Source organism: Coregonus clupeaformis, chromosome 35 (genome assembly GCF_020615455.1).
Source record: "Coregonus clupeaformis isolate EN_2021a chromosome 35, ASM2061545v1, whole genome shotgun sequence".
Classification (NCBI taxonomy): Eukaryota; Metazoa; Chordata; class Actinopteri; order Salmoniformes; family Salmonidae; genus Coregonus; species Coregonus clupeaformis.
Genome location: NC_059226.1, coordinates 13,817,784 through 13,840,425, shown reverse-complemented (window position 1 = coordinate 13,840,425; position 22,642 = coordinate 13,817,784). Strand labels below are relative to the sequence as shown.

Genomic DNA, 22,642 nt, shown 5'->3' with positions numbered 1-22,642 from the left:
CTACACTGTACACTTTTTTTTTTTTGTAAAACACATTTATAGAAAAACTGATTTAAAAAAAGAATTGTACAAGTACACATGATTCTCAGAAATAAATACAATAGTGGCAAACTTCACGTGTGGTTGTGTAATAAAAAGCTAATGCCTTCTCCGTCTCTCACCACAGGAGAGACTCTGAGGTCATAGGAAGGACCCTGAGTTCTACCTGACCTGATCGGAAACAACTCCAGGCCCTAGTCATAGGTTAGAGTTCATACAGTATTCATGTGTTCACCGCTCAAAGGAAGTAGTGAGGGCTTCCGATTTCCGAGCTGCCTTGACGGTGTAGAGTTGTCAGTCGTACTCTTCCAACTGGACAATAATTTCCTGCAGATGGAAAATGGGAGATGTGGGATTAGAAATTGAGGGACAATCAGCACCAGGTGCCTGCTGTGGTCAGTGACTTATTCTGCCTCCTGGTGGTTGTGTTTGGAAACACCCTTTAAACTTTAGAACAGACAGGGGTCGCCAACGTCAACATTTTAATTTGTTTTAAAAATGTTAGCTGACAATGTCACGAAAACGATGCGCATGCTTCAATGGGTCTGAAGTCCGTGTGTTGTTGCGATTCTGGATGGCCAGAAGGCTAGCAACAATGACAGGAAGATCCCATGTGGGGAATTGTAGGTGTCTCGTTTCAGCTAGTTTTATCTTGTTCTTGATATCATGTCTTGTTTTGAGGTGTTTTGACTGATGTCACTTCTATGCTAATATGGCCAGAATTCACTAGCTAGCTAACCAACAACACAAAAAGTTCTCATTGTGCAACTTTATTTATGTTTCCAATAAACATTGGAGACAAAATAGTTTACATGTCAACAATCTAAGCGAACCCAGTCTGTTTTGCCCTATCGTTGCGCATGTGTCGGTTTTGTTGCTAAACAACCAACCAAACAGGTTACTCTTATCAAATACATGTATATATTCTTGACATATTTAGCTGTTTAGGAGAAATGGAAAACAAAGTAAGCTAAATCTGTTTGAAAAGTTAGGGCTAACTTGCATTTTGCAAAAAAGGATTTAGAGATGAATAGAGAGAGTTCTGATAGGGACAGGGCAGTTGGAGCACTCACCCATCCTCCATGGCTCTCCACCCAGGGGGCAAAGTTCTCCATATAGCGCTCTGCGTAGCCCTGCATGCGCTGCGTCCCTGTCGCCGTGACAACACGCCGCGACACCTCCATGGTGACGGCCACTCGTCTCAACGTGGGGCTGCTGGTGGGCGGCGGCAGAGGTGAGGGCGTGGCCTGTTCCTGGCTGGCGAAGGTGTCCAGGAGCTTGGCAAAGGACGGGTATGATAGACGGGTCAGCTTGGAGCGCAGGAAGGGGTCCGACTGGATCTGGGGGGGTATGTAGGAGCACACCATACGAGGGTATGTAGTTAGTAAAAGTGAATGTTGTTAGTAAAGGTTAGTAAAGGTGTATGTAGTAAAAAGTGTATGTAGTTACTAAGGGTGTAGGTAGTTAGTAACAGTGTAGGTAGTAAAGGTGTATGTAGTTAATAAATGCAGTGTCAGGTGATCTAGATCTACACCAGAAGCCTTACCTTGTAGTTGATGGCGTCCCCTTCCATAGACAGTACCTGGACCAGCTGGCGCACAATTTCTTCTTTGTCAGGTTCTGAGGACAGGAGAGATGGATAGATGGCTAAAAATAGAAAATAGCCATAAAGCAGCATAGCATGTGTGTGTGTGTTTCCACTCACCAGGGGGAGGTTTGACCGGTGTGGTAGCAGGGCTGGGCCGTGGGCTGGACCTTTGGGGTCTCTTCATACCGTGGGACCGCTGAGCAATCCTGTCCAGAGTCTCAGCCACCTCCTCATAGAACTCAGGAGGGTGTGCTACAGAGAGGGATGGGAGGAGAGAACAGTATGAGCGTATAGCATGGGCCTCCAACTCTGGTCCTGGAGAGCTACTGGATGTTGCAGGCTTTAATTCCAGCTTTTATTCCAAGGCTCTTCAAATCAAATCAATTTTTATTTGCCACATGCACCGAATACAACAGGTGTAGACCTTACAGTGAAATGCTTACTTACAAGCCCTTAATACTTTTTTTCTTAAAACTGCATTGTTGGTTAAGTAAAAAAAATAATTAAAGAGCAGCAGTAAAATAAAATTAAATAACAGTAGGGAGGCTATATACAGGGGGTACCGGTACGTAGTCAATGTGCGGGGGCACTGGTTAGTTGAGGCAATATGTACATGTGGGTGGAGTTAAAGTGACTAAGAATTGACAATAAACATAGTAGCAGCAGCGTAAAAAAAGGGGGTAGGGTGGACAATGCAAATAGTCCGGGTAGTCATAATTAGCTGTTCAGGAATCTTATGGCTTGGGGGTAGAAGCTGTTAAGAAGCCTTTTGGACCTAGACTTGGCGCTCCGGTACCGCTTGCCGTGCGATAGCAGAGAGAACAGTCTATGACTAGGGTGGCTGGAGTCTTTGACAATTTCTAGGGCCTTCCTCTGACACCGCCTGGTATAGAGGTCCTGGATGGCAGGAAGCTTGGCCACAGTGATGTACTGGGCCATACGCACTACCCTCTGTAGTGCCTTGCGGTCGGAGGCAGAGCAGTTGCCATACCAGGCGGTGATTCAACCAGTCAGGATGCTCTCAATGGTGCAGCTGTATAACTTTTTGAGGATCTGAGGACCCATGCCAAATCTTTTCAGTCTCCTGAGGGGGAATAGGCTTTGTCGTGCCCTCTTCACGACTGTCTTGGTGTGTTTGGACCATGATAGTTTGTTGGTGATGTGGACACCAAGGAACTTGAAGCTCTCAACCTGTTCCACTACAGCCCCGTCGATGAGAATGGGGGCATGCTCAGTCCTCTTTTTTTCCCCTGTAGTCCACAATCATCTCCTTTGTCTTGATCACGTTGAGGGAGAGGTTGTTATCCTGGCACCACACGGCCAGGTCTCTGACCTCCTCCCTATAGGCTGTCTCATCGTTGTCGGTGATCAGGCCTACTACTGTTGTGTCGTCGGCAAACTTAATGATGGTGTTGGAGTTGTACCTGGCCATGCAGTCTTGGGTGAACAGGGAGTACAGGAGGGGACCGAGGGCAACAGAGTGTGGAGGGCAACAGAGATTGCAACATCTGTGGATCTGTTAGGGCGGTGTGCAAAATCGAGTGGTTGTAGGGTTTCTGGGATAATGGTGTTGATGTGTCAAAGCACTTCATGGCTACAGACGTGAGTGCTACGGGTCGGTAGTCATTTAGGCAGGTTATCTTAGTGTTCTTGGGCACAGGGACTATGGTGGTCTGCTTGAAACATGTTGGTATTACAGACTCAGTCAGGGACATGTTGAAAATGTCAGTGAAGACACTTGCCAGTTGGTCAGCGCATGCTCGGAGTACGCGTCCTGGTAATCCGTCTGGCCCTGCGGCCTTGTGAATGTTGACCTGCTTAAAAGTCTTACTCACATCGGCTACGGAGAGTGTGATCACATAGTCATCCGGAACAGCTGATGCTCTCATGCATGCTTCAGTGTTGCTTGCCTTGAAGTGAGCATAGAAGTGATTTCAAATCAAATCAAATCAAATTTTATTGGTCACATGCGCCGAATACAACAAGTGCAGACATTACAGTGAAATGCTTACTTACAGCCCTTAACCAACAGTGCGTTTATTTTAAACAAAAAAAAGTAAGAATAAAACAACAACAAAAAAAAGTGTTGAGAAAAACAAAGAGCAGAAGTAAAATAAAGTGACAGTAGGGAGGCTATATATACAGGGGGGTAACGGTGCAGAGTCAATGTGCGGGGGCACCGGCTAGTTGAGGTAGTTGAGGTAATATGTACATGTGGGTAGAGTTAAAGTGACTATGCATAAATACTTAACAGAGTAGCAGCAGCGTAAAAAGGATGGGGTGGGGGGCAGTGCAAATAGTCCGGGTAGCCATGATTAGCTGTTCAGGAGTCTTATGGCTTGTGGGTAGAAGCTGTTGAGAAGTCTTTTGGACCTAGACTTGGCACTCCGGTACCGCTTGCCGTGCGGTAGCAGAGAGAACAGTCTATGACTAGGGTGGCTGGAGTCTTTGACAATTTTGAGGGCCTTCCTCTGACACCGCCTGGTATAGAGGTCTTGGATGGCAGGGAGCTTTGCCCCAGTGATGTACTGGGCCGTACGCACTACCCTCTGTAGTGCCTTGCGGTCAGAGGCCAAGCAGTTGCCATACCAGGCGGTGATGCAACCAGTCAGGATGCTCTCGATGGTGCAGCTGTAGAATTTTTTGAGGATCTGAGGACCCATGCCAAATCTTTTTAGTCTCCTGAGGGGGAATAGGCTTTGTCGTGCCCTCTTCACGACTGTCTTGGTGTGCTTGGACCATGATAGTTCGTTGGTGATGTGGACACCAAGGAACTTGAAGCTCTCAACCTGTTCCACTACAGCCCCGTCGATGAGAATGGGGGCGTGCTCAGTCCTCTTTTTTTTCCTGTATTTTTCCTGATTTAGCACGTCTGGTAGGCTCGTGTCACTGGGCAGCTTGCGGCTGTGCTTCCCTTTGTAGTCTGTAATAGTTTGCAAGCCCTGCTCAAACAATATTGCTCAAACAATATGGCCACTATGAGCCAATGAGCTTGCATTAAATGTTTTTTCCCCATCCAACAGTGCCACAATGTGGCCAAACTCAACCATACTTTAAAAGTTAGATAGTCTCATGTCCTTGTACATGTGTGCCAAATTTCCTCACTCAAACAGATCAAGCGATATAGAAATGTGCCTGTTATAGCGCCACCATGTGGTTGGCATTTATGTGCGAGACCACACCCATGTGAATGTTTATTGGTCAATAGGTACTAGTTGTTTAAGGTTCTAGTCTGAAAAATATTGCGTTGAGAGACATTGGTCCATAGATGACACATGTCAAGTTTCATGCAGATTGGTCATTTTAAGTGTTTCTAAATGGCGTAAAATCCATCATGGCGGACCTCATGGGCCCTCATGGGACCTATATACTGAATTTCAGGACTCTAGCTCAAACGGGGTGAGGTGCGTGAGCTTTCAAATTTAGCATTTTCAATTCTTGTTAATTTTCCTTGGCGGAAGATGTATAATAATAATAATAATAATAATAATAATAATAATAATAATAGCCAGCAAATACAGTGCATTCAGAAAGTATTTGGACCCCTTGACTTTTTCCACATTTTGTTACGTTACAGCTTTATTCTAAAATGGATTAAATTAAATTGTTCCCCCCCCCCCATCAATCTATACACAATACCCCATAATGACAAAGCAAAAACAGGCTTTTATAAATTTTTGCACATTAATACAAAAAATAAAACTGAAATATCTCATTTACATAAGTATTCAGACCCTTTACTCAGTACTTTGTTGAAGCACCTTCGGCAGCAATTACAGCCTGGAGTCTTCTTGGGTATGATTTGGGGAGTTTCTCTCATTATTCTCTTAAGATCCTCTCAAGCTCTGTCAGGTTGGATGGGGAGTGTCACTGCACAGCTCTTTTCAGGTCTCTCCAGAGATGTTCGATCGGGTTAGAGTTCGGGCTCTGGAAGGGCCACTCAAGGACGTTCAGAGACTTGTTCCGAAGCTACTCCTGCGTTGTCTTGGCTGTGTGCTTAGGGTCGTTGTCCTGTTGGAAGGTGAACCTTTGCCCCAGTCTGAGGTTCGGAGCACTATGGATCAAGTTTTCATCAAGGATCTCTGTATTTTGCTCTGTTCATCTTTCCCTCGATCCTGACTAGTCTCCCAGTCCCTGCCACTGAAAAACATCCCCACTGCATGATGCTTCTGCCACCACCATGCTTCACCGTAGGGATGGTGCCAGGTTTCCTCCAGACGTGATGCTTGGCATTCAGGCCAAAAAGTTCAATCTTGGTTTCATCAGACCAGAGAATCTTGTTTCTCATGGTCTGAGAGTCTTTAGGTGTCTTTAGGCAAACTCCAAGCGGGCTGTCTTGCGCCTTTCACTGAGGAGTGGCTTCCATCTGGCCACTCTACCATAAAGGCCTAATTGGTGGAGTGCTGCAGAGATGGTTGTCCTTCTGGAAGATTCTCCCATCTTCACAGAGGAACTCTGGAGCCATGTCAGAGTGACCATCGGGTTCTTGGTCACCTCCCTGACCAAGGCCCTTCTCCCCCGATTGCTCAGTTTGGCCGGGCGGCCAGCACTAGGAAGAGTCTTGGTGGTTCCAAACGTCTTCCATTTAAGAATGATGGAGGCGACTGTGTTCTTCGGGACCTTCAATGCTGCAGAAATGTTTTGGTACCCTTGCCCAGATCTGTGCCTCGACACAATCCTGTCTCTGAGCTCTACGGACAATTCCTTCGACCTCATGGCTTGGTTTATGCTCTGACATGCACTGTCAACTGTGGGACCTTATATAGACAGGTGTGTGCCTTTCTAAATCATGTCCAATAAATTGAATTTACCACAGGTAGACTCCAATCAAGTTGTAGAAACATCTCAAGGATGATCAATGGAAACAGGATGCACCGGAGCTCAATTTCAAGTCTTATAGCAAAGGGTCTGAATACTTACGTAAATACGTTTTCTGTTTTTATACATTTGCAAGAACTTCTAAAAACCTGTTTTCGCTTTGTCATTATGGGGTATAGTGTGTAGATTGATGAGGACAATGTTTTATTTAATACATTTTAGAACAAGGCTGTAATGTAACAAAATGTGGAAAAAGTCAAGGGGTCTGAATACTTTCCGAACGCAGAGAAATAGGGTTTCACCCAGCTTCACTGCTTGAACCCGTAATAATAATAAATATAGCTGCAAATAGCAATGCCAGGGTTCAAGTTGTGGGGCCACTGTGCCCCTTTGATGAGCTACCTCATCAGGCTTGCCCAATATCAGAACTCAATATCGAACAGATGTGCTTTTGAGGTATTTTGGAAAATTTTTTATGATGTTGACTACTTTAAACATCTTCTCCAGAACCGCTGGACCGATTGGTACCAAATTGGGTCTATGTACCCATGTCTTCAACCGCTAGATTTTCCAGGACTCCAGCTCAAACAATATGGCCACTATGAGCCAATCGCTGCTGAACCCCTAATAAATATGATACTTTGAGGCAAACATTCATTGCTGCCGACCGTTCTGTTCCAAAATGCTTACTGGGAGAGAGGACTGGCGCCACGGGTACTGGCCCTACACCGAAGGTCAGCGTGGAAGGCCTCTCAAGACGCATCTCATCCTTGTCTTTATCCTTTTCTGGCTTCTTTTTTATGCTGAAGAAAGAGGAGATCTGGCTCTTCAACTTCTTCTTCTTTGCCTTTTTCTGATGTTTCGTCTCATTCCCATCTTCCTCTGACGTGGAGGACCCAACGTCTTCCTGAGGTAATAGTAACAATGATGGATAACGTTAGCAATATTTATATATACACATATCATACACACTACCGTTCAAAAGTTTGGGGTCACTTAGAAATGTCCTTGGTTTTGAAAGAGAAGCAATTTTTTTGTCCATTAAAATAACATCAAATTGATCAGAAATACAGTGTAGACATTGTTAATGTTGTAAATGGCTATTGTAGCTGCAAACGGCAGATTTTTTATGGAATATCTACATAGGCATACAGATGCCCATTGAATGTTTAGTACCGCCCCCTCTGTTAGTGGGTTGACACTACATGATAATTCTAACATTTATACTGTATTTGGGGTGCAATCCTTTAGTCATTATTCTTAAAATCCAAATTAATCTAACAATCTTGAAGAAGGAAGGTTATCACTCAATTTTGCAACGCCATGCCATACCCTGTGGACGGCGCTTGATTGGAGCCAATTTCCTCCTACAACAGGACAATGACCCAAAGCACAGCTCCAAACTATGCAAGAACTATTTAGGGAAGAAGCAGTCAGCTGGTATTCTGTCTATAATGGCGTGGCCAGCACAGTCACCGGATCTCAAACCTTTTGAGCTGTTGTGGGAGCAGCTTGACCGTATGGTACGTAAGAAGTGCCCATTAAGCTAATCCAACTTGTGAGAGGTGCTTCAGGAAGCATGGGGTGAAATCTCTTCAGATTACCTCAACAAATTGACAACTAGAATGCCAAAGGTCTGCAAGGCTGTAATTGCTGCAAATGGAGGATTATTTGATGAAAGCAAAGTTTGAAGGACACAATTATTATTTCAATCAAAAATCATTATTTCTAATCTTGTCAATGACTACATTTCCTATGCATTTTGCTATATTTCCTATTCAAACTCATTTCATGTATGTTTTCATGGAAAACAAGGACATTTCTAAGTGACCCCAAACTTTTGAACGGTAGTGAACATATCATATAATGTATAAGAACGGATAATCACAGCTTTTTCCATATCACAACCACATTCCACAACTTATTACAATCCATAGATTTTTTCTAGAATTCACAGGAGCAGTTTTGCTCTAGGATCAATGAGGTCTTGTCTGGAACTTAAAACAGTAGCCAAATCGGTCACAGGTCTTCTCTGTCTGACCTAAAACCCCACAAAACTCTTAAAATGGGCCTAAGGGCTTGGTGTGAGATTGGGACACCAACCAATGATGTGTCATGTAATTTTTTTGTACATATTTAATAATGTGTTGTGAATAACAACATGAATCCATCTCACCTCAAGTTTGTCTCTGACGAAGCCTGCCAGGCCTGGGTTGGTTCTGTTTGGTCTGCCATCCTTCTCCAAGGAGCCACCATTTTGTGTCTTGTCTGCATCGCTGCCTTTAGCTGAGCGACGGAGGGACAAGGTGGAGGGCCGCGGCTGCAGTTGTCTCTTTATGAGGTCCTTCAAGCCGTGTTTCTTCTCCACTGAGCTGATCGTTTCATCCGGAGAGTCCCAGCCATTGTCCGGCCGCTTCCTCGACTCCTTTGCACTGGAAGGAAGAGACCGGGAAGAAGGATAAGAGAGGTAGGAGGGTTGGATTGATTGCAAAAAAAAAGATTCAGTTAAAAATAAAGGTTCAAGAATATTGGGTGGTGTTTTTAAAAACATACAACTGGGATGAGGGGGTGGCAGGGATGTGAGGTGATTGGGGTGACAGATAACAACCTGGATGAGAGGGGGTAGGCCTATGTGAGAGTTGTTACCTGTACTTGTTGTGGTCTTTGTAGCTTCCCCCCACCGTCCCAGGCTGCTCGGCCGAAGGATTGGAGAGAGCGCTGCGGAGGAAAGCTTTCAGCACCAGACGAGTGTCTGCCTTGATCTCAACCAGAGAGATGGACGAGACAGAGGGGTTGGGAGACGTAGGGTTGAGCACATCAGCTGACATCACTGAGAGAGAGATTATTATTGGCATATACCTGAAATGTTTTGTGTCTTAGTATGCAGTCTAGTAACTCCTACAAGTGCATGTTTCAAATCAACTCCAAAGGCAGCCCCAACCTAAAGACAGCAACACTTTCATTAGTCAGAAGATTTGATTGTAACTTCTAGCTCTTTTATTGACTGACAGACAGACGTATGTAGCCTAGATCTGTCATGCTTCCACAGATGGGTTAGCTGATGTCACAAAAACGATGTGCACGCTTCAAATGGGACAGAAGTCGGTGAATTGTTGTGATTCTGGATGCCCACATAGCTACCAACAATTACAAGAAACTGCCATGTGGGGAATCGTAAGTGACTAGTTTCCGCTAGTTTCATCTTGTTCTTGATACCATGTCTTGTTTTGAGGTGTTTTGACTGATTTCATGACAATGCTAATATGGCAAAATATTTGCTAGCTAGCTAACCAACAACTGTAACGATGTATTTGCTCATTGTGCAAATGTATTTATGTTTTCAATAAACAGAGAAGAAATATAGTTTACATGTCAACAATCTAAGCCAACCCAGTCTGTTTTGCCCCATAGTTGTGCGAGCGTCGGTTGTGTTGCTAATGGAACATATTTTCTTTACCTGAATACGACAGTGACAAACACCATGGTAACTAGGCTAATGCCATCGCACTCATAGGGAAGTGAAAGCTATGCCGCACACAAACACACAGCTGGAGAATCCAATCTATCCACATTTCAATAATTAATAATAATAATAATAATAATAATAATAATTCTACACACAAGAGTTTGAACTTCCCCCTCACATCTCTGTCACTCATGCATGTAGTGCACACCACTGTCAACCTATCTACTATGGAGTGATGAAAGAGGATAAGAACCCATAGACTCACTCTCTGTTCTCTGCCAGCTACTGTATTTAAGCTGATTGGCCTCTCTTTAAGGGCCGCAGAAAGAGCAGCAACGCTCCTCTGGGTGTAAACTCTGTGAATTTGGAAACTAGTGTGCTCCCGAGTAAAATGGACCACACTTTTACTGAGACATAACATACAGGAAATTGTGTACGGTCCAATATGTATGTCCAATATGAAAAAACGGATTGGGTTTAAGCTGATAAGCTACTCTTTAAGGCCAGGCACCACACCTTAGTAGGATATTTTTTTTCCCCTTCATCATATCACAATCAACTTTAACCAGTTGAATGTGGACACAAATAGAATACTTTTTTGGATAAAAATAATAATACTAAAATACTTAAAAGAAAGCTACTGTAGAGCAGTGGATACAATGGATACTACACAGCTGCCTCGGGTCCATCGGGCCCCACCACCCTTCGGTCCTCGAGGGGTTTGCAAAACCTCTCGAGGCGAAAGAACAGCCGGACCTCCTCAGCCATTGCACCAGCTGTCGTCATCGGCAGTTCTATGGCAAGAAACATCATGATTCCTGGGGCCAAAACCATGTGCTATCCTGGAGCACGAGTACAGGACATTACAAGGCTGCTTTTGACCGTTCTACGACAGACGCCGGGAGCTGACGCTGTCGTAGTCCATGTGGGGTCAAACGATATTAGGAGGGTTAGCTCGGAACTTCTGAAAATTGATTTTAAAATAACCGATTCTAGCAATGAAAGATTCCAAAAAGCGGCCAATTATTTCAGGTCCGGTACCATCATTGGGCCGTGGGTGTGAAAGATTCAGCAGGCTATTGGCATTACACACCTGGCTTACTGTAGCGCTGTTGAAATGACTTTTACTCTGACAGAGCTCCAGAGTTGATCTGTACCATGTCACACTACATGGTACAGATCAAGAAATGCGAGGGAGAAGATCCATGCTGGTACTGCTTAATGAATCCTCCACGCTTGCCAGAAGAACAATTAAGAAATTAAGGTTTGTGCCTGATCCAACATTGACAGCAAACAGACGTGAGTACCAGAAATGTGACGATCTGTACAGCTTGGACACCACTGACAAGGATAGGCCTTCTCTTACACCAAATATAGAAAATGTAAAGAGGAGTGCTGCCATGGTCAGTGCAAAGGTGAGAGCGACCATCAACTGTGTTGAATGTGAGAAACCAAGGTGCTTGTATGCCTAAAGCAAGCTGTCTAAAGAAGAACAGAAAGCAGTCCAACGCATTCAGGATGAGAACACTTTTACATGTGGTTCAGAGCTTTACCAAGAAGACAATCCATATCACGAGCAGATAGTTGCTTTCAAGGGACTAACCTGTGGAATGCAAGTGGAGACGCAGTATTACTCAGAAATCACTGTCATTCCCAGATGTGTGTGTCCATTGTGGATGTCCAGATGTTCTCGAAGGGGAAGAGGTGGTGAGGCTCAAACAACAATTCCAACATCTCAGGCCAATGTGCCCAGTGTGTAAGCAAGAAGGAAAGCAGTTCCTTACGAGAGCTCCAATAAATCTTAAAAAGAAATGAACACCCTAGAGACCAGAATAAAAACAGACAAAACAGACCGTGCTGTTGAACAGTAAAAAGCAGCAGGTGATTGTGCTTGTTGTGATTGCTGATCACAGAACATTGTCCCTCATTTTCATTTCCAGATGATTCTACATGTTGAATAGCCATTGTTTGTTGACACCCAGTAGGTGATCTACTGCACATGGCCAACATTAGTTGTGGTGTCTTGTGAAGCTGAGATTTTTTTAGAGATTTTTTTAAAATCAGGAATAAAGTAACTGTCACAAGTTATACTTCGCATTGTGTTTCATTTCTCATGGTTATAACAACATTGTAACATCTGCATTCTTTTTAAGAAAAATAGTGTAGGTTTTCGCATGGAATAATATAACTCTTGAAGCTCACATTAGGCCCAAGTGTCTAGGACAATGTGGTAAAGTACTGTTATTCCTTATCCACATAATGTTTATTTTTTTCGCTCATCTCACTTTTCTGGGGGGAAAATCCATTAAACAATGAATCAATTTTGTCTGGCCTAAGTATGAAATGCTTGATAATGCATGTGATATCAACAGAGAGGTATACAGTGCATTCGGAAAGTATTCAGACCCCTTGACTTTTTCCACATTTTGTTATGTTACAGCCTTATTAAAAAAAAAAAAAATGTATGTCCCTCATCAATCTACAAAAAATACCCCATAATGACAAAGCATAAACAGGCTGGTAGAAATTTAATAAAAAACTGAAATATCACATTTCCATAAGTAATCAGACCCTTTACTCAGTACTTTGTTGAAACACCTTTGGCAGCAATTACAGCCTTGAGTCTTCTTGGGTATGACGCTACAAGCTTGGCACACCTGTATTTGGGGAGTTTCTCCCATTCTTCTCTGCAGATCTTCTCAAGCTCTGTCAGGTTGGATGGGGAGCGTTGCTGCACAGCTATTTTCAGCTCTCTCCAGAGATGTTCGATTGGGTTCAAGTCCGGGCTCTGGCTGGGCCATTCAAGGACATTCAGAGACTTTTCCCAAAGCCACTCCTGCGTTGTCTTGGCTGTGTGCTTAGGGTCGTTATCGTGTTGAAAGGGTAACCTTCGCCCCAGTCTGAGGTCCTGAGCACTCTGGAGTAGGTTTTAATCAAGGATCTCTGTACTTTGCTCCGTTCAGCTTTCCCTCGATCCTTACTAGTCTCCCTGCCGCTGAAAAACATCCCCACAGCATGATGCTGCCAGGTTTCCTCCAGACTGGACGCTTGGCATTCAGGTCAAATAGTTCAATCTTGGTTTCATCAGACCAGGGAATCTTGTTTCTCATGGTCTGAGAGTCCTTTAGGTGCCTTTTGGCAAACTCCAAGCGGGCTGTCATGCGCCTTTTACTGAGGAATGGCTTCTGTCTGGCCACTCTACCACAAAGGCCTGATTGGTGGAGTGCTGCAGAGATGGTTGTCCTTCTGGAAGGTTCTCCCATCTCCACAGAGGAACTCTGGAGCTCTGTCAGTGACCATCGGGTTCTTGGTCACCTCCCTGACCAAAGCCCTTCTCCCCCTATTGCTCAGTTTAGCCAGGCGGCCAGCTCTAGGAAGAGTCTTGGTGGTTCCAAACTTCTTCCATTTAAGAATGATGGAGGCCACGGTGTTCTTGGGGACCTTCAATGCTGCAGAAATTTTTTGGTATCCTTCCCCAGATCTGTGCGTTGACACAATTCCTTCGACCTCATGGTCTAAGGCACTGCATCGCAGTGCTAGCTGTGCCACTAGAGATCCTGGTTCGAATCCAGGCTCTGTCGTAGCCGGCCGCGACCAGGAGACCCATGGGGCGGCGCACAATTGGCCCAGCGTCGTCCATGGTAGGGGAGGGAATGGCCGGCAGGGATGTAGCTCAGTTGGTAGAGCATGGCGTTTGCAACGCCAGGGTTGTGGGTTCGATTCCCACGGGGGGCCAGTATGAAAAATAAAAAAATAATGTATGCACTCACTAACTGTATGTCGCTCTGGATAAGAGCATCTGCTAAATGACTAAAATGTAAATGTAGACAGGTGAGTGCCTTTCCAAATCATGTCCAATCAATTGAATTTACCACAGGTGGATTCCAATCAACTTGTAGAAACATCTCAAGGATGATCAATGGAAACAGGACGCACCTGAGCTCAATTTAGAGTCTCATAGCAAAGGGTCTGAATACTTACTGTATGTAAATAAGGTATCCGTTTTTTTATTTTGAATACATTTGCAAACATTTGTAAAAACCAGTTTTCGCTTTGTCATTATGGGGTATTGTGTGTAGATTGTTGAGGAAACATTTTCATTTAATCCATTTTAGAATAAGGTTGTAACGTAACAGAATATGGAAAAAGTGAAGGGGTCTGAATACTTTCCGAATGAACTGTATTTGCATATGTTATGATCTTGTGAAGGCTGGCTGAATTCTGGCAAAGAGTATGTTATTTTATCTCAGCATTACAGATTCTCCCTTTTTTTCTGTTTTTGTTTGCTTGGAAATGTTGATACTGGACTTATTAGAAGAAACTGTGTAACCTAGCATTTATAGCGGCTAAGAAATGCATTGCCATTTATTGGAAGGTTGGTTATCCTCCCACAATGTCACAATGGATGGCAGAAATGTCAAGTTATGTAACACTAGATTTGATTTATTACAAGATTAAGGGTATACTGTGCAACTTTCATAAGGTATGGGTGCCTTATATGGAATGGCCTACTGTATGACAAAAGGGGTCTGTATTGAAAACAGATTATAATTTTTTTGCACACACTAAACACCTGTTTGATTTCCGCCTGTCTCTGTGGACTAATCCATTGAGGAGGCTGCGGGGATGCCTTGGTCCAAGAATATGGGGATTGTTGCTCAGAGGCACAAGGCACGTCTCGCTCCAGAATACGCTTTCTCCCGCCATTTCGTGGGTATTCGATGTTTCATAACTTCATTGTTTGCTATGTCTATCAATTACATACTGTACATCACCCGTAGTAGCCTATCGTTAATTCCCATAATTTCTAATCTGCAATGTTTGTTTCGTTATGGTTATTTCTGTTAATGCATTTAATATATTATTATTACAGTCATTTACCATTCGTTCTCATTGTCGGAGTGGACAAGTTTTTGTTTATTTCATTACAGAGTTGTCAATTTATTCATCGTCTTTTGTTTGAAACGCTCCTGTCAATGTTGAGTAAGGACGCACACCTGATTACGCATATAGAAGTAGGACTAGTCTACCTGGCCTGCGCGCAAATGTAGGCCTATAAAATCTGACCATTTGGGGATGTCAGATAGTATTTCTGATTGTCTTTATATAGGTTATTATTACATAGTTGGCAATGGCAATAAAAGTTACTTTTAGATTTGTATCATTTTCCTTTAGCTTTAGATAGAACGTAGATTAACCACAGACAATGATTTTAAGATACAAAGACTATTATAAATTAAATGAAACTGTTCCACAAAAATGTGCATATGAAAATCATAACTGGCACGCAGATTGGTATAAATGGTAAGATAAATTGGCACTCCAAATGGAAAAGGTTGCCAACCGCTGGTGTAGCCTATTACCGGCAACTACAGGAGCAAAGGCCAGCAGCAGCTGGAGAAAGAGGGTCGGGAAGAGTTTTTTTCTTCTGGTTAGGCTATCTTGATCTCTGGCTCCCTCAAGTCATTTGTGTGTCTTCATTATTTAGTCAAACAGCGTACTTAAAGCAGACTAATGGCGCCGGAGAAGATGGCTGCCGTTTTACAGCCCTCTAACCAATTGTACTATTATGTGTGTTTTTCCGCGTTATTTGTAATTTATTTTGTACATAATGTTTCTGCCATCGTCTCTTATAACCAAAAAGAGCTTCTGGATATCAGGACAGCGATTACTCACCTCGTATTGGACGAATCATTTTTCTTCAACGAGGCGGCCGCGAAGGATATCCTACAGACACCCGACAAGGCCCAAATCCCCGTCATTCGCATGAGGAAGAGACAGAGATATCGTGGACGTAGGTCGGGGTGCCTTGTAAGGATCCGACGGCGAGCGAGTAAACTGCCGCTCCCATCAATCCTATTAGCCAATCTTCAATCGTTGGAAAATAAATTGGATGACCTAAGATTACGGTTATCCTACCAACGGGACATTAAAAACGGTAATATCTTATGTTTCACCGAGTCGTGGCTGAACGACGACATGGATAACATACAGCTAGCGGGCTATACGCTACATCGGCAGGATAGAACGGCTGACTCCCGGTAAGACAAGGGGTGGCGGTCTGTGTATATTTGTAAACAACAGCTGGTGCACAAAATCAAATACTAAGGAAGTCTCGAGGTTTTGCTCGCCTGAGGTAGAGTATCTTATGATAAGCTGTAGACCACACTATTTACCAAGAGAGTTTTCATCTATATTTTTCATAGCTGTCTATTTACCACCACAAACCAATGCTGGCATTAAGATTGCACTGAATGAGCTGTATAAGGCCATAAGTCAACAGGAAAACGCTCATCCAGAGGCAGCGCTCCTAGTGGCCGAGGACTTTAATGCAGGGAAACTTAAATCCGTTATACCTAATTTCTACCAGCGTGTTAAATGTGCAACCAGAGGAAAAAAAACTCTAGACCACCTTTACTCCACACACAGAGAAGCGTACAAAGCTCTCCCTAGCCCTCCATTTGGCAAATCTGACCATAACTCTATCCTCCTGATTCCTGCTTATAAGCAAAAACTAAAGCAGGAAGCACCAGTGACTCGGTTAATAAAAAAGTGGTCAGATGACGCAGATGCTAAGCTACAGGACTGTTTTGCTAGCACAGACTGGAACATGTTCCAGGATTCTTCAGATAGCATTGAGGAGTACACCACATCAGTCACTGGCTTCATCAATAAGTGCATCGATGATGTCGTCTCCACAGTGACCGTACGTACATACCCCAACCAGAAGCCATGGATTACAGGAAACATCCGCACTGAGCTAAAGGGTAGAGCTGCCGCTTTCAAGGAGCGGGACTCTAACCCGGACGCTTATAAGAAATCCCGCTATGCCCTCCGACGAACCATCAAACAGGCAAAGAGTCAATACAGGACTAAGATTGAATCGTACTACACCGGCTCTGACGCTCGTCGGATGTGGCAGGACTTGAAAACTATTACAGACTACAAAGGGAAGCACAGCCGCGAGCTGCCCAGTGACACAAGACATCCAGACGAGCTAAATCACTTCTATGCTCGCTTCGAGGCAAGCAACACTGAAGCATGCATGAGAGCACCAGCTGTTCCGGATGACTATGTGATCACACTCTCCGTAGCCGATGTGAGTAAGACTTTTAAGCAGGTCAACATTCACAAGGCCGCAGGGCCAGACGGATTACCAGGACATGTACTCCGAGCATGTGCTGACCAACTGGCAAGTGTCTTCACTGACATTTTCAACATGTCCCTGACTGAGTCTGTAATACCAACATGTTTCAAGCAGACCACCATAGTCCCCGTGCCCAAGGACACTAAGATAACCTGCCTAAATGACTACCGACCCGTAGCACTGACGTCTGTAGCCATGAAGTGCTTTGAAAGGCTGGTCATGGCTCACATCAACACCATTATCCCAGAAACCCTAGACCCACTCCAATTTGCATACCGCTCCAACAGATGATGCAATCTCTATTGCACTCCACACTGCCTTTTCCCACCTGGACAAGAGGAACACCTACGTGAGAATGCTATTCATTGACTACAGCTCAGCATTCAACACCATAGTGCCCTCAAAGCTCATCACTAAGCTAAGGATCCTGGGACTAAACACCTCCCTCTGTAACTGGATCCTGGACTTCCTGACGGGCCGCCCCAAGGTGGTAAGGGTAGGTAACAACACATCTGCCACACTGATCCTCAACACGGGGGCCCCTCAGGGGTGCGTGCTCAGTCCCCTCCTGTACTCTCTGTTCACCCATGCCTGCATGGCCAGGCACGACTCCAACACCATCATTAAGTTTGCCGACGACACAACAGTGGTAGGCCTGATCACCGACAACGATGAGACAGCCTATAGGGAGGAGGTCAGAGATCTGGCCGTATGGTGCCAGGACAACAACCTCTCCCCTCAACGTGACCAAGACAAAGGAGATGATTGTGGACTACAGAAAAAAAAGAGGACTGAGCACGCCCCCATTCTCATCGACGGGGCTGTAGTGGAACAGGTTGAGAGCTTCAAGTTCCTTGGTGTTCACATCACCAACGAACTATCATGGTCCAAACACACCAAGACAGTCGTGAAGAGGGCACGACAAAGCCTATTCCCCCTCAGGAGACTAAAAAGATTTGGCATGGGTCCTTAGATCCTCAAAAAATTCTACAGCTGCACCATCGAGAGCATCCTGACTGGTTGCATCACCGCCTGGTATGGCAACTGCTTGGCCTCTGACCGCAAGGCACTACAGAGGGTAGTGCGTACGGCCCAGTACATCACTGGGGCAAAGCTCCCTGCCATCCAGGACCTCTATACCAGGCGGTGTCAGAGGAAGGCCCTCAAAATTGTCAAAGACTCCAGCCACCCTAGTCATAGACTGTTCTCTCTGCTACGCAACGGCAAGCGGTACCGGAGTGCCAAGTCTAGGTCCAAAAGACTTCTCAACAGCTTCTACCCCCAAGCCATAAGACTCCTGAACAGCTAATCATGGCTACCCGGACTATTTGCACTGCCCCCCACCCCATCCTTTTTACGCTGCTGCTACTCTGTTAAGTATTTATGCATAGTCACTTTAACTCTACCCACATGTACATATTACCTCAACTACCTCAACTAGCCGGTGCCCCCGCACATTGACTCTGCAACGGTACCCCCCTGTATATATAGCCTCCCTACTGTCACTTTATTTTACTGTATATATAGCCTCCCTACTGTCACTTTATTTTTACTTCTGCTCTTTTTTTCTCAACACTTTTTTGTTGTTGTTGTTTTATTCTTACTTTTTTTGTTTAAAATAAATGCACTGTTGGTTAAGGGCTGTAAGTAAGCATTTCACTGCAATGTCTGCACCTGTTGTATTCGGCGCATGTGACCAATAAAATTTGATTTGATTTGATTTGATTTGGTAAGGGTAGGTAACAACACATCTGCCACACTGATCCTCAACACGAGGGCCCCTCCGGGGTGCGTGCTCAGTCCCCTCCTGTACTCCCTGTTCACCCATGACTGCATGGCCAGGCACGACTCCAACACCATCATTACGTTTGCCGACGACACAACAGTGGTAGGCCTGATCACCGACAACGATGAGAGCCTATAGGGAGGAGGTCAGAGACCTGGCCGTGTGGTGCCAGGATAACAACCTCTCCCTCAACGTGATCAAGACAAAGGAGATAATTGTGGACTACAGGGGGGAAAAAGAGGACTGAGCACGCCCCCATTCTCATCGACGGGGCTGTAGTGGAACAGGTTGAGAGCTTCAAGTTCCTTGATGTCCATATCACCAACAAACTATCATGGTCCAAACACACCAAGACAGTCGTGAAGAGGGCACGACAAAGCCTATTCCCCCTCAGGAGACTGAAAAGATTTGGCATGGGTCCTCAGATCCTCAAAAAAGTATACAGCTGAACCATCGAGAGCATCCTGACTGGCTGCATCACTGCCTGGTATGGCAACTGCTTGGCCTCCGACCGCAAGGCACTACAGAGGGTAGTGCGTACGGCCCAGTACATCACTGGGGCCAAGCTTCCTGCCATCCAGGACCTCTATACCAGGCGGTGTCAGAGGAAGGCCCTCAAAATTGTCAAAGACTCCAGCCACCCTAGTCATAGACTGTTCTCTCTGCTACCGCACGGTGGTACCGGAGTGCCAAGTCTAGGTCCAAAAGACTTCTCAACAGCTTCTACCCCCAAGCAATAAGACTCCTGAACAGCTAATCATGGCTACCCGGACTATTTGCACTGCCCCCCCACCCCATCTTTTTACGCTGCTGCTACTCTGTTAATTATTTATGCATAGTCACTTTAACTCTACCCACATGTACATATTACTTCAACTACCTCAACTAGCCGGTGCCCCCGCACATTGAATCTGCACCGGTACCCCCCTGTATATATAGCCTCCCTACTGTTATTTTATTTCACTTCTGCTGTTTTTTTCTCAACACTTTTTTGTTGTTGTTTTATTTTACTTTTTTATTAAAAATAAATGCACTGTTGGTTAAGGGCTGTAAGTAAGCATTTCACTGTAATGTCTGCACCTGTTGTATTCGGCGCATGTGGCCAATATAATTTGATTTGATTTGATCAGACAAGTTCAGTACATACAGTTGATTTGATTAAAACACAGGGTGTGGCTATATATGGCAAATTACACATTTAAAAAGAAAAGACTACTCTTGGTGGACTAAGATTTGTTTTTGGTCAGGGACAGCCTTAGTAGAAATGCATGAAATAATTCTGAGGTAGGACCCCCTGCCAAGTTATGTCCCCCCCCCCCCCCCTAAAACTAAAATTGAGCCCCTGCTAATGGCTGTAGCAAATAATGCTTGTACTTAGTCCAAGAACTCCGTGCCAGCATCTTATCAGACAAAATCTTATCGAAACTGTCCCTTTATCGAAACTGTCCCCACGACCTCTCCTTTCTTTGATCGTGGCATTGCAAGAATCAGTTCAGGTGGTATCTGTGGCATGAACGTTCACAAGGCTACACTTGACTTACTTCATCAACTTTTCAACAGTGATTTGAAAGAGGAAATCTACATTGGTCATCGGCACAACACTAACACCCACTGATGTTTTAATGGCTGAACACCGGACCGAAACTCGATTTGCCCTGAAAATATGTCGTCACTTAAATCTTAACGTTACCTGTGGTGGTTCGGTCCTCACTGCTCCACGCCACGCCGAAGCGGAGTCCTCAAAAACAACGCAAAACTTCCCAGTAGAGAAATATTAACTTTTCTAAAATGTACCTTTAAAAAAATTATAGTGCTAAGCATTCGTCTCCTCTCAACTCCCTCAACTTCAAGATAGCAACAGCAGGCTAACGTTAGCTAACTAACTATTGCTGTAAACTTGCGGTAAAGTTGCATTAATTTGATACAACACTTTAAGACATAGCTAGCTAGCTAGATACGTGTTGTCATTTCGCATCCACGATTGTCAGTCCTTACTGACCGCTCTTCATATTTGTCTACTTCTTATCCAGTCTTGCTAGCTACTTTTGCGGGTCACATTCAAGTCGACCGCTCTTACCGAATGAAACTCGAAGTTTCAGCTTTCCGCATATCCCAGCTGAGAAACATTACGTCAGACAGTACAGTATAAAGAGATAGCCAGAAACTGCTTCTCCAATAGAAATTCCCGATCATACTTGAGGCGCGTTCACATGCTAGTCGGAACTAGGAAACTCAGAAATGTCCAACATGCTAAAACCACAGATAGACAATTAGACATATATTTAACTGGACGTATAAATGTGAAGCATCCGCTTGGCGTTTCCAAATATGGTCGTGAGAGGAAGCCCATTGGCCTACAGTGGGAGAAGATGGAACGAGATGGCTTTTGGCCAACATTCTGCAAATGTTCTCATCAATGAAACATTTGATCTCAATACAGTTTTCTGTTCCCAAAACTAGATTATGTGCCGAACAGAGTGGACAAAGTTTTGTAGACTTTACCCTTTGCCAAAGTTGTAAAAAATTGCAGTTGTTTAGAAGGAGTGCAAAGGTGAATTTAATTATTGCACACACACACACTCCATTGATATAAAACTGTTTTTGACAAAAAGGAAAACGTGTCAGTTTGTCACGTTCACCAGGTTGCAGTAATAACATGTTCAACTACTTATGACATTGGCTCGAATCTAGGTTGTGCCTTTAGATTTCGAGAAAATTAACAACTAAGAAATAATATTTAACTTCTCTTGACTTCAGAAACCCTGGTCTGTTTGGTCTGTGTCACAAGCGTTCCCGGAAGTCTTGCGATGTTGCGCCTCTGGGTTTAGAAACTCTGTAGTACCGCAGTATCAAAGACAGTACTCTGTGACATTACCAAATACTTTTTTATACAATGGGTGGGTCTAATCCTGAATGCTGATTGGTTAAAACCGCATTCCAGCCGGTGTCTATTCCACAAATTGCCACCTGCTAAATCTATGATGTTAAAATGCCTATTTACTCTGTTCCATCTGACTGCGCAATCCAATGTCTCATCAGCCCAGCCAGGCAATTTATAAACTTGATCTCCACTATAAAAAGCCTCTAGACATTATCTCACATTTCTTTTATACTAACATTTCTTTTTCAACAGCGGAGATTTGTATAAACCTTGCTCTCTGTCTCTCCGACATTTGCAACATTGTTTCAATATTCAAATTCGATCTCCTGCTGTCCCATAGTAATGAATGTGTCGGGAATCGGGATGAGATAGAAAGGCAGCGTTTCTCAGCCAGTCAAAATCATGAATCAGCTGGCATCATTTTTATGGATATATACAAAAAATAAATCAATTAAAAAAAGGTAAAACGAAACGGAGCTAATTTGCAGTCTTTCCAGCTTCAGTTTGAAGTGATTGTGTAACTGTAGCTATGTTGTTGGCTAGCTCCTATGAACAACAGTGTCCTGATGAGTGAGCACATTTTCTATGCCAGGTGAAATCACGCCTCATTAGCTCATTGTTATGGGTGTATCCAAATACATGTCACTAGAAAACAGTTTAAACAAATGTAAATGCTGCTACTTTGCTGTTATTCTGGCTGCACTTTTTTACGCGACTAAGTTAGACATAGTTGGCTAGCTAGCAAGCAAGGGATAAGAATGTTGCCAGCCAGTATGGCAATGGAACATTTAGAAAGAACGACTGGGTCATGTCCATAGATACAGAACAAAAAGACTGAACGACTGGGTCATGTCCATAGATACAGAACAAAAAGACTGAACGACTGGGTCGCGTCTAAACAAATGATTTGTCTTTTC

General features: G+C 44.2%; 1 protein-coding gene across 2 annotated transcripts; it reads right to left on the bottom strand.

The window, feature by feature from the left end:
- Positions 1-208: 208 nt before the first annotated feature.
- bcl2l12 (BCL2 like 12) lies at positions 209-21,077 on the bottom strand. 2 transcript variants are annotated; one of them, XM_041862521.2, is made up of 8 exons: positions 20,535-21,077; positions 9,092-9,275; positions 8,622-8,877; positions 7,136-7,352; positions 1,745-1,879; positions 1,586-1,659; positions 1,113-1,379; positions 209-366 (listed from the first exon to the last, which is right to left on the bottom strand). In XM_041862521.2, the coding sequence occupies exons 2-8, from the start codon at positions 9,271-9,273 to the stop codon at positions 334-336; spliced, it is 1,164 nt and encodes a 387-aa protein (XP_041718455.2). In that variant the 5' UTR covers positions 9,274-9,275; positions 20,535-21,077; the 3' UTR covers positions 209-333. The 2 variants fall into 2 exon arrangements, with proteins under 2 accessions (XP_041718455.2, XP_041718456.2); XM_041862522.2 differs by lacking the exon at positions 20,535-21,077 and having other exon boundaries at positions 9,092-9,660.
- Between the last annotated feature and the right edge of the window lie 1,565 nt (positions 21,078-22,642).